Source organism: Empidonax traillii, unplaced genomic scaffold (genome assembly GCF_003031625.1).
Source record: "Empidonax traillii isolate 1590-97213 ecotype Southwest subspecies unplaced genomic scaffold, ASM303162v1 scaffold352:size1026972, whole genome shotgun sequence".
In the NCBI taxonomy this organism is placed as follows: domain Eukaryota; kingdom Metazoa; phylum Chordata; class Aves; order Passeriformes; family Tyrannidae; genus Empidonax; species Empidonax traillii.
This window is the reverse complement of record NW_020955545.1, coordinates 11,640-24,165: the sequence shown is the minus strand read 5'-3', so window position 1 is coordinate 24,165 and position 12,526 is coordinate 11,640. Positions and strand designations below refer to the sequence as shown.

Here is a 12,526-nt window from a genome sequence, read left to right as displayed (position 1 = left end):
TAGAAGGTTCATCTCGGACTTTGAGTCTGATAATGATTTATTGACTATTTGCTTTAGTAAGTCACAGTCCATCTCCTACCCAGGCAAATAATGTGTGCAGCGAGCTGGTTGAGTAACAGCTCTCCTCCTTACAGGTTATAAATGTAATTATATAGATAAGCAGTGGATTCTTTTGTTGAGTCATATTTTTTTGTGTGACTGTAAAGCAGTTGGACAATGTAATCTGCCATGAAAATGTGTTTACCTTGCAGAGATTAGCATTTGCTTCTGGGACTTAGTATCAAGTACATGATGGAGTCAATTAGCCTAGGGGTCGGACCAAAAAACCACTTGCTTAATTTTAGTTACCTCAGCAGCAGTGTCGGTGAACTCAGCTGAACCACTCACAAGCCTCCATCTCGGAGTGTGTTCAGTGTTTTGCTGACTGGAGCTTTAATTTGTTTAATTAAATAATTAGTCTTATAATTTAAGATGAAACCTGCAGTTGTTAGGATAAAGTTTTGCATCTCTTTAACTGTTTGAAGACAGAAGCTGTTCAATCCCCCCCCAGTGTCACAGGCAGTTGCACTGACCTGTAGCAGTTTAACAAGTGAGGGACAAGGATCTCAGCATCAGCATGTCAGGTGGGAGCTGTGGCAGTGCTGGGAGATGAGATGGAGAGTAAAGTGATACTGGTAGGGCTGAGCATGAGGTATCCAACAAACAACTGTTCTTTCTGTCTTTCCCTGTTTGTAGACTGGAATAGACCAAGCTTCTGCAGTTTTTATGGGCAATATGTGTGCCAGCTTTATGGCTTAGTTTTTCTAACAGAAGTCAGTTCTTCCCACACTGAGATTATATTTATATTCTCACAGGAATTAGGTATAAATCTTACATGAAAAATGTTTCGCTTCTTCAGACTCTTACCATGCTTTCTTTCAGATGACATTAGCTTTGCAATAAAGCTGTATTTTAAATTGTGTCTGTTTATATCATGTTCTAGACAGGGTGTTTTTTACAAGTGGTATTTGACTGTAGATCCAACACTGAACAGCAGCAAATAACCTGCCTCTAAATAGATGATTGAATTTATCACAGTTACACAAAGGAATCAGGATCAGTTTTAAAAAGATTAACTTTTAACATGTTCTGCTGTTTACAGTGGGAGAAAAAAGGGACGTAGAGCCTCTCTTACACATATTTTCTGCATATAAAAATCTGCAAAAATTTAACTTTGTGTTCATTACCATGGTAATAAAAATGCTGATGTAACATACCATTATTTTTGGAAAAGATTTTTAGCTAATTATATCTCCTTGGTGTCATTCTTACCCATTTTAGTTCCTTTTTTTTTTTTCCCCAGTGTCTTCACAAAAAGCACACCAATGAATGTAAATGGAAATTTATTTTGGGAGTAGAATAATATTATGGCAAATGTTCCAAGGGAGAATCCATTCTAAAAATGAAATGAATTTCAATTATTTAGCAGTAGTTCTTGGGCCTGTTTATATGATCTCAAAAATGCTGCAACAACAAAAGCTGAAAGACAGCTTTTAATTTATGTAAACCTTTAGGAGGTTTACATAGTAAAGCAGCAGTAAGGACCTTTTGGAACTAAAAGCAGCTAAAGAATAAATCAAGTTCTGTGTAATATATACTGAGATTAAAATGCAAAAAAAAAAAACCCCAGAGTGAAACAGTGAAATAAAGCACAATGAAATAGCTGTGTATTTACAATATATGTATTTGCCTTCACTGGGGATTTTTAGGACTTTTAATTTTTGTTGTACAGCAGAAGTAAAAGAAAAGCTTAGTCAGGAATGTGAGTTACAGTGCTGTACTTAAAAGACAGCTGTAGTAACTAATTAAGATAGAGGAGTTGTAGGGTCTCATAACCTCAATAATGAGTTCTGAGAGCATTAGATTTTCCCAGTTTTGTTCTTAGGAGGAGATGGCTTTAAATATCACCGCCTGCTCTCCTTGTTGTAAAGGATGTGCCTTCTGTGCTTTGGGCAAGATAGCCCTGCAGCACAGCTGGCAGGACAGAATCACAGAGGAGTGAAATGGCACAGGAGGTGATTGTCCCCATGGTATGGCAAAGTTTAGTAATGTCAAAAAGCAGACTGTGTCTGGCAGAATCTTTTAATTGCTGCATATAACTTTAAATCTGTGGCAGTCTACTTACGAGGAATGGAGCTGAGAGGGCTCTCGCTTTCTGGAGTTATGGGAAATTTGTGTGTAGGAGTGCAGAACTGGTGATTAAACCAGGAGCACAGAGGGAACTGTGGGATAGACATTTAGTCCAGACTGATCCACAGTACCTGTACTTCACGTATCATCCGAAATACTTCTTAATAAGGTATAACAAGATTGTGTTCTATAACAGAAGATCAAGTGCCATGTGAGAAAGGTAGAGAATGGCTGAGGAAAAGAACATCTTCATTGTTTTAGCTACTTGGACCTATTTATTTCACTGCCTTGTAATCCACAATACAGCTGAATTGCTTTTAGGGGGCCAAAGCCCAGCTGAACAGAGGGCATACTGAGAGCAGAAAATATTAACATTTAAATACGAATATACACACTTCACTAGTGCAATGCACTTCATCTGTAGAGCAAGTTTATGCTTAATGTTTATGATCTGTAGTTGAAATATCAACAAAGGCAGTTTTTCACCAGCCTTTATCACAACTCACACCAAAAAAAATCATACTGTACATGAGCAGACAGTCCACTTGTTTTTTCATAGTCACAGTCAGTATTTTCATTATTCAAGAACATCCTTAAACATATTGTTGCTTTCAGCTCTATAGGAGTTTGTCCTTTTAAAGAGATTAGTGACCTTGATACTTCATTGCTCATATGGACAATGAAGGTTGCCTGTTCAATAAAGAGATGATTTCTGCTTAAGTTGCTGTATTCTGTTTATATCCATATATCCTCTAATGGCATGTGTATTTCCTGGAAACAGATGAGAATCGCAAAGGAAAAAAAAAATTATCTCTTCCTCTCTGCAGAAAACAAGCTCTACTTTGAGGCTTTAGATCTTTCTTTTGTCCCCACCCCACCACACCAGGTGTGAGACCATTAAATGCAGTTGCTTTATGATCGTACTGCTGGGAAATGATAAAAAGATTGGGGAAAACTTCAGGTTAGCCCAACAGATCTGTACAGTGGACTAGTTTTTTACATAGTAAGATCAGCGTGGCCAAGTAAGAGGATATGCAGCAACTTCCTTACACCTACCTGGGGTTGACTTCAGAAGACCTAAGAGGATTTACCCAGGTCTGGTCGTTGCTGGAATGGAGACCTGAGAAGGATGAACACAGCAGAACACAGGCACTAAAATCATTTGTCCATGTATAAGCTTAATGGTTGGCTTCAGTTCTTTTTAAAGTCAAGATCTTGGTCAGATTATTTTACAGGTTTCAACAGTTTTATCTGCATTGGGACAGTGTGATCTAAATGTTGTCATTTAAAGATGAGTATTTTATTGGGTTTGATGTTTATGTTTATGGTTTTTCCTTCTTAATTTATTAATTTCTGTGCTTACTGCATAATGCATTCTGGAGAATTGGTTTGACTTTTTTTTTTCCCTCTAAATTTGAAATACATCAAAACAAAAAGTCAGAAAATAACAAAGAAAAGTATGATTTCAAACCTTGGCTGGAAGATAAATTAATATTTTAAATTACTATTTTTTTAATCTATATGTTATTTTTTTAGTTGATTCTTGTTATTTCAAAGTATCTTTTCATTTGCAGATGTTTCCTGCTTTTCTGAGATTTCACAGCAGGGGATTTTCCTTTTGACCTCCCTATAGTTGGTTCATGCTTTAGGTTATGCTCAGTGTTTAACATTCTAAGTTGCTGGGTGATAATTTGCTGTTCCCACCTATGGAAACAGTAACATGTATTGCCAGCTTTCCCAGGTAAAAATTACTGTTTAAAACTTGCTTCAGGTTTGAAGTATGAAATTAGTCATGTAATTTTACATTTTAAATGCTTTAAAAAAGCATTAAAGATCTGTTGTTTAAAACTATGAGCATCTTGCTTCTGCAAGGGATTTGAGAGACAACCATGCACTTAAGAGTTTTTGAGAACTTTACAAGTTAAAAAATTGTATTTAAGTATTTGTGTAGTTGGTAAAACAAGCTGTAAGGGAAATGGAAGTTAAGGGAACCTCTTATTACCTTGCACTTGCTGTGGCACGAGTTATGGGAGAGGGCTCACATGTTACGTATAATTTGAACAAGCCTGAGCTCTAAATCACAGAGTTCAAATACTAATTTTTGAAAGCTCCAGAACACAGAGGTGTTTTGGCATTACTTTTGAACTGCATTTGTGCTGAAGGAGTGCCTTTGTGTGCTTTGTTTTGGAAACTAAATTAATCCCATTAATATCTAAAAAAAGAGCCAAAACAAACAAAAATCCTAACACCAAATCAACCGAACAAGAGACCCATAAAAAATGCAAACACCAAGTTTCAAAAGACTTGTAATTTGTCTACAACATAGACTATCAATAATTATTTAGCTGAGAAGGGATGACGCAGTCCTACCACCATAAACAATTACAGTTTATGGAGAACACCACAGGAGTCTCTAAAGGTCTGCACAAGTAGATGGAGCCTTTTAAACTTACTTATCCTTGTTACACGTGCTGAGGATGACCTAGTCATTGTGCCTTTAGAGTGTTTTAGAATGTGCTTTTGGGTGGACAGAGCTTGGACTCCAGATCTGACCCCCTCTGTGTGCCTCTCAAAACCCACCAGTTCTGGCTTAACACTTCGTTTCTCTAAAGTTCTGTGAGGAAAGACTTGAACTGTGTTCTGCCTCCTGCTTTCCAGTTGAGTGGTTTGGGCTACAGTCTAGCTGCTCCTTCCCTGCTTTCCCAGTGATTCTGTAATTCATATATTCTTGGATGCAAGCTTCAAGGGACGAAACAGAAAAGACATTCATTTGTGATACACCGTAATTAAGGTCCTTTTCCACAGTGTGGAATGTGTGAGTTCATTCAAGTTATATCAGATGTGAAATCCAAATTCCTGACTTCCTGATGAATTGAGAGCTTGAACTTGAGAGCTATGATGAAGGTGGAATGACTTCTCTACATATAAAGTTAATAATAAATCAAAGAATGTGTATGTTTTGAAAGGCTTTGAGCAGGGTTTAAATGCTCCTCCTCGTAAACTTTGGCAAAATTTTGGGCAGGCCAAAATTAGTTTCCATTTCTGAAACTTGTCAAGACCATTTTGAAAATCCATTTAAACTGAACCAAACATATTTAGTAAGCATTGCAAGCAGAAATTACTTTGTTTCCATTAGAAAAATGGCAGTCTCATAAATAATGTTGTAGAAAATCATAGAACCATAGAGTCATTTTTATTGGAAGTTACCCTGGAGGTCATCTTGTCCATCAGTCTTGAAGCAGGCCTGATTAGACCTGGTTGTTCAAGGTCCAGCCAAAGTTTTAATATTTTTTGATAGGATGAAGATTCCGCAACCTGAACCTGTGTCTGAGCAATCCATTGGAGTTTTTTACCACCTTTATGATGAAGCACTTTCTCCCTCCTTAGAATACAATTTCTCCACACACCAAATTTGATCCATTGTGTGTTATCATATCACTGTGCACATCTGAATAGAGTCTGTCTTCTGTGCATCCTTCCATCGGATACGTGTTGACAGCACTTATTTTAATCTCTCCAGTCTCCTGATCATCTTGGTCTCCTTCTACTGGGCTTCTTCCAATATGCCAGTGCCATTCTTGTATGGGGGGACCAAAACTCAAACAGGGGGACACAGCACTTCTGATACAGTTTCACAGAATAAAAAATAGGAGAAAAAAGTAATGTGAACAGGTTTGAGTCCTGAGTGTAGTGTGTTACGGCAATATAATTGCTGAGTATTGTGAAATGAAATACCTTTCAGTTTTATTATTGGGAATATACAAACATAGCCTATTCATAAAAACATGTTTGTAAAGACAGTCTGTGTCTACCTTTAGATACTGTGATTTAGAGATTCAAGGCAGAATATTTCTGAAGTTTAATAGTATTTAAATTGTCATGTATGTAAAGTGTAATCCATAATCCGGCAGAATATTTGCTTTTGTGCTGAGTGCTTTGCTGAATGAGACAGTACAGCTGATTGTGTTTGCCTGAAGTTACTTTGATCTAGGCAAAGGTCATCACTCTTCAGTAATGGTGCACTTCCTAAACTTCACAGGGCAGCAGCGTGTCTCTGTGACCAGCCTCCTGGTGTGCCATGGTTTATTGCTGGTGGGAACAAACCTGGGAATAATCGTAGCGTTACCAGTGCCTCGTTTGCAGGGGATTCCCAAAGTAACTGGTGAGTGAAATTTCTCAAACATCTCCTGCATTGAAGATGCCATTTCTCTGCTGTCAGTAACTTCAGTGAACCTGGCAAATTATATGTATTGTTTAGATAAATGACAGAGCTTTGTAATGAAATTACACTTGCTGTTTTTCATAAGCTTTACAGAATATTCAAGTACTTGACTAGTTTTGTCTCAGTTGTTTGTGCTGGGACAATGGTTTTTCTTTAGGGCATAAGAACAGGATAGGCATTAATCCCGTCAGAGTACAGTCAAACACATGGGGATGAGAAGAGAATGCAGTTTTTCTTTCAGATTTGGGGAAAATACATGCAGTAAGTATATAGACATAGATACTGAAAATTTAGCATGTTGTCTGACTGGTTTCCCCCAAACAGGAGACTTGGAATACATGAGAGTAAAAATATTTCATTTTTTGACCATGATCAAGGTTTTTACATTTTGGAGAGGTATATTTATTGAGTTACTTTCATATTACCCCATTTGAAATATAAATACATGAATGCTGCTGTATCACTTTACTAATGTTTAAGCTACTAGCAGAAGCAAGATTTTAAAAGTATGTTTAAAAGGGGCTTTTCCCCAGTGTTTTGGGTTTAGAATTCTGTTCGAGCTTCTGTGCTGTGGAGGGAAGCCGGCAGATTTTATGAGGCAAGCTGTTTGCAGCTTCCTTCAGGGAAAAAAAAAAAAAAACAAGCTTATGTAACTGTGCAAAATGAAAATGAAATCCTCTGTGTTCAGCAAAATACGCAGCAATAATGTGGTATGACACAGGATAAATGCTCCGTAAAAATCTGGAACCTATGTTAGATGAAAATCAATACAACAAAATTGCATAGTTTCAGAATCAAAAAATCTCTCATTCTTCTATTTCCTGTTTTGAACTAAAAAATTATGACTTTTGGTGTTGTGCTTCCAATAGCGATAATTTATCTTTATATGGTTGTACTTTCTGTAAAAGAATGTATTTTCTTATAACCTGGAATGCATCAGGGAATTAGAGATTGACATAGTGATTAATAGGGTTTGTGGACTTTTCCCCTTGATAGCCTAGCTCTTTTTCATATTGTAGATTATTTTGTAGAATCCTACTTTTTTTTTTAATCTTTTTTACTGTAAAAGCTACATATAATATTACAGCTTCCGAATTTGGCCATATGCAATTTGTTTTTCATACATTCTAATGATTTGCAAAGTGTAAATCTTCCTTGTACTCCCAGAATCCCACTGATTAAACACTTTAAAAAAAAAGAGAGGGGGGAGAAAAATTAATAATTGTTCAGTCATTTCCTTATGAATCCATCATGGTAACCAGACAATCATCCAGAAGGATGGTATAGTTCCTGCCATATAGTGTGGAAGGGTCTGTTCTAATGCTATTCTGAAGACGTACAGAGGTAGAACAGGATTGTTCGTGGATTACTGGAGAAAAATGAGGGCTAAATTTGTGTTGATGCCAACAAAGAGAAGTTGGCAGTGTTTCTGTGCTCACACTGTTGTGAGAATAGAGCACAAAAGTATGTCAACTAAAATTCATAATGCCATGTTTCAGCTGATTTATTGGTACAGTTCTAAAACACTTGTGCTATCACACATTATTTCTGTCTACTTTTTTTTTTTTTGTAAATAGTGTACACATGAGGCGAAAGACAGACTGGATACATATAATAGGGGTTTAAGAGTTATGCTTTTCTGAGCAAATTTCATGAACTAATTATGGTGGAACACTGTGGTCAAATAAATAATGTTCTTTAATTGTGTCTTTTCTTTTGGCTCCAGGAAGAGGAATGGTGTCATACCATGCACACAATAGCCCAGTCAAGTTTCTTGTAACAGCTACATCTATAAACAAGAAGAACAGAAACAAATTGAGGAACAGCCTGCCTCCTGGCTCAGAACCTAAGGATGAGGACCAGAAGAACATTCTGCTCGCTGAAAGACCAGGCTCTTCCCTTAGTAACACCCATGACACTGCAATTTGGCTGGGGGGTTCAGCAGGGTCCATTGCACAAAGTGACTTGTCATCATCTTCTGGATCCCTTACTTTGTCTCATGGATCAAGTTCCCTAGAACACAGACCAGAGGACAGTAACATTTATGAGCTTTTGAAGGATCAAAATATCTCATTTAAAAGTAAAAGGCAGAAATCTAAGAAAATTAAAGCAAGTTCAGTATTAGTGATTTCTGGTGGCCAGGGACACAGAAGAGTGAACAAGAAGACCAAGCAGCAGCGACAAGATGAACTAGTGTCTTCAGTGATGGTCTGGCAAATCCCACTATTAAATATCTAACTGAACTAAATCCAGGATCCTTTCCACTATTAAAAAAGTCTGTTATCCTTTTCCAGCAGCTTAGGACCCAAACAGATAGACTTTATACACCTGGGAGCAATTTCAGAAGGCTTGGATCACAGGATTAAGGGTGCAAGACAGTCTTGACATACTTAGAACGTTCTGCAGTGTTAGAGTACTGGAAAATGTTTAGCCATTGGTGCTATTTATACTTAGAACAAAAAGCAACTGTTAGGCACCTTTAATTGGGTTTAGAATCTCTTACCTTATTTATATTCACATTTATAGATATCATAATTATGTTCTGTAGCACTTAGGGAAGGCAAGTAAGACATGCCATGTCTCATGCTGATTTCTGCTTATGTAAATCAGCTATTCTTTCTTTTTCCAAAGTGACATATTGCATGGACTGTAGATTTTAACAAATTAGCAAACAGTTTTAAACAATTAGTAGTCTAATGCAAGCTAATATTAATTTGGAAATAACTATGATAGTTCATAATATCATTCTGCAAACCAGAATTTGGCTGGGACAAAACCAGCCACATTCATTGACTGGTATTTATTTCAACATATAACATAGATTTTTAAAATACTAATTTCTAAAGCTCAGTTTTATTAAAAGTGTTGCAGTACAAAAAGCACAATAATTTTTTGGTAGGTGAAATGTGTCTGTGACTTGCCTTTGTTCTACAGAGATAATTGCAAGGATTTGATGGCCTTGGGCAAATAGAAAATACAGATACAGGACAGCTGTGCATTGTAGGGCTGCTAATACATTCTTCCCCTGGCAATTACCTATCAAAGCTAAACATGGACCATTTTTAAGGAGGAATGCACATCCAGTACATTAATAATGAAATAATTAATTAAGTCATTAATTGGGAAGAAATAGACTAATATTGGAATATTTGTAGAAAGTGCAAGTAATCACTATAGGTCCTACATCAGTTGAGTTGTGCTGTGTTCTCAGGCAGACATCCATCAAATAATGTGACAGGGTAACAGCAGAGATATAGTCATGTCTGAGTGACTCTTTTCAGCCAGTTTCAGCAAAGCAGGGTCGTGTAAATGGCTGTTGGGATAACAGCATGCACAGCTTCGTTCACTGAGACAGGCAGGCAGTGGCTTTGGCAGTGTTAGAGGGCTGTAAGTAGAGATCTAATTGATGTTTTATTAATGAATCTATGTATTTCCAAAGGAATCTTTGAATTCAAGATTCCAACTGAAATTGCCTTTTGCACAGTCTCTGCTCATGTGAAATATAAAACAAAGGCTTCAGCTCATAAAGACGTTGCCAAAAATGGTGTTGAGGCACATCCTTAAGTCAAAATCTGTTTAATACAGATAACATGTTGAATGGAGTCTATGGGAACATCCTTTTTCCTTGTCAATAGACTGAAATACAGAGAAATTAGGATGATTAAATTTCAGTTGAGTATGTTAAGAACTCTAATACAACCCATGTGTTCAGTGAAATGCAAATTAAGTATATCTAAATTCAAATATTTGTCAGATGTATGCATTGACTAGAATCAAATAAAACTTCTGGCTACTTTGATACCATTCTTATCCCAGTTAAGGGTGTGGTTTGCCCTGAAATTACTTCTGCAACATCTAATACAAACTGCTTGATTCCACCGTGTTTTGTTTCAATCTGCTTGGTTTAAATCAATATCAACTGTAATGGTAGTGTTTCCCAGCACATGCCATTTCAAGGTCAACAGTACTAGAGACTGAAGTATTTTGTTTGATATAGCAGTAGCAGGGGTTTATAGAATGTTGCTGAAATTTATTTTCTTAATTTGCAGCAGATTTGTGTATGTCTTAAATTTTCAGTCTATCTGCTTTAAAAAGCAAACCTCTATCAAGGTAACCCCAGAATTGGTAGGTAAGTTGACTTACCGAGTTTGACAGAACACTGAAATAACATCAAGTCTTCCCTGCTGCCTGACCACCAGTGTGTGGGGCAGAGGGAATGCCAGTGCAGTCAGTCTTTGCCTGCTAGGTGGCACCAAAATAGGCACTTGAAAATTAGGTATGCATCCTGATTTCTTTTCAGAGGCTTTGCCCACATCCTACATTCCTGATTAGAACAGGATTCTTGAGCCATAATAACATGGACTTCCATGAGTCACAAAGGACCCTTGTTACAGATGGGATTGTAGGCTTTGGATCTCCATTACTGTTTTGTGCTTTTAATCTGTGTCTTTTGCTGTGTATCTTGCAACTTCAGTTGAGTATTGTCATTGTTGGCATGGGCTTAGTGTTGGCATGAGTCCTGATAGGGAAAAAAAAAAAAAAAAAGAAAAAAAGCAGAGTGCCTCTAAGCCAGGCAGCTGGTAATATTTTCCCAAACTTTTCCTCTTCTGCCTGGCCTGCTGCCTGGGTTCACCTGGCTCAAGCCAGGCCAGTTGCATTTTCTACGCTCTTCCATAGCTATGGCCCTGGGAGCTGCTCTTTTCCCACTGTGTGGAAGTACTACATTGTACAGTTTAATGTAAGTATATTGAAAAACAAGTTAAAAGATTCCTCTGTGTATTAAGCATATGTAATCTAGTATCCCTTTGCTAGACTGCAGTAAAAGACCACAGGTTTTATTCTGTGTTCTCCTTGAATGTAGGATTCCACATCTGTGCCTTTGGGACTGGAGGATTACGTCTGCTCTCTCATGGATTTTTATCAGTAGGAGCAGTAAGCAGAGTCCACCAATTCAACTGGAAATTCATGCATAGTATTATTACAGGATCTGCTATCTGTAATGCATGAGAGTTGTAAAGTGAAATTCATCCTATCTTTCAGCTGAAATGTAGTTTTCTTCAGTTATATCAATAAAACAGTAGAAACAAAGTAAAAATCTGCTCTTCTGAAAGTACATTGGGGTTTTGCCAGTGACTTCCATTAGAACAGAACTGAGTCCCTCATTTACATTCTTCTATTTTGAAAATACCTATCTATTTATCTTACTGAGCTGTAAAGAAAAAAAGAAGCTGTATGTCTGTCTTGAAAAATACATAGTGTCATGAACTAGATTTTTAGTAACCAACTGAGCACAAGGTGCAATGTTTCTTCCTGACATGCAGCTTATTGGTATTACCTTACTATGAAAACAGGCAGGAACCAAAGTTTCTCTCACAAATAGGCTTTATAGCTGTTGTAGATTGTGCTGCTAGGAGGTTGGATTTTGCTTTCTGATACTGCTTGTCTAAATTAATAGAAGTTATGAAAATAAAAGGAAAAGAGGGGAGCAAGTGTAACCACTACAATATATTCTGTATATGTTTTCTAACACATAGTAGTGTATTTTGTAACAGGAGCCATAAAATTTGTGTATTTATGTTCAAAGTATAAATTGAGAAAAATGTTTAATAAAAATATGGTAAAAATTAACTTCAAAAGAACATCTCAGGCTGTCATTTTAACTAGAAGGCTAGAATTTGGGGCATGCATTAATGAATAATATATATATCCATGGACTCATGAAAGGGAAAATAGGATATGTGATTAGGATGATAAAGATGTATATTTTTTTTAGTTTTATAATTTCTACAATTCAAACACCAGCAATTACAGTTTCTGAAAATGATGAGTCATTTATTATAAAGTTTGGCTCCTGTATCAGTGGACCCAAACAGTTTCTAAGCAGTAGAATTTCTGCTATACTATGTGGAACATGCATCAGCACTTGGGTAGCATGCATGCTGCATAAAAATGAGAAGCATTAGTATTCAAAGTACTGCAGAGCAAAGCATTAACAGAGGAAATTAATTTTCAGTTGCTAATGGGCAATTCTTTCTAATTAATCTGCCCTAAAAGATATATACATAATGCCATGACTGTGTTTAAATACTAAGACTTGTATTCATCATACTCAGCAATAGCCTTTTTGGGTGTACC

General features: G+C 36.8%; 1 protein-coding gene across 4 annotated transcripts in view; it reads left to right on the top strand.

Annotated features, from left to right (window-relative positions):
* Positions 1 to 12,011, top strand: part of ARHGEF10 (Rho guanine nucleotide exchange factor 10) — a 109,867-nt gene extending 97,856 nt beyond the window's left edge. For all 4 annotated transcript variants that reach the window (XM_027892433.1, XM_027892432.1, XM_027892430.1 and 1 more), the window contains 2 exons: positions 6,209 to 6,331; positions 8,118 to 12,011. In XM_027892433.1, the coding sequence (XP_027748234.1) occupies positions 6,209 to 6,331; positions 8,118 to 8,629 (635 nt within the window). In that variant the 3' untranslated portion in view covers positions 8,630 to 12,011. The remainder of the gene's footprint in view (positions 1 to 6,208; positions 6,332 to 8,117) is intronic.
* Positions 12,012 to 12,526: the final 515 nt, after the last annotated feature.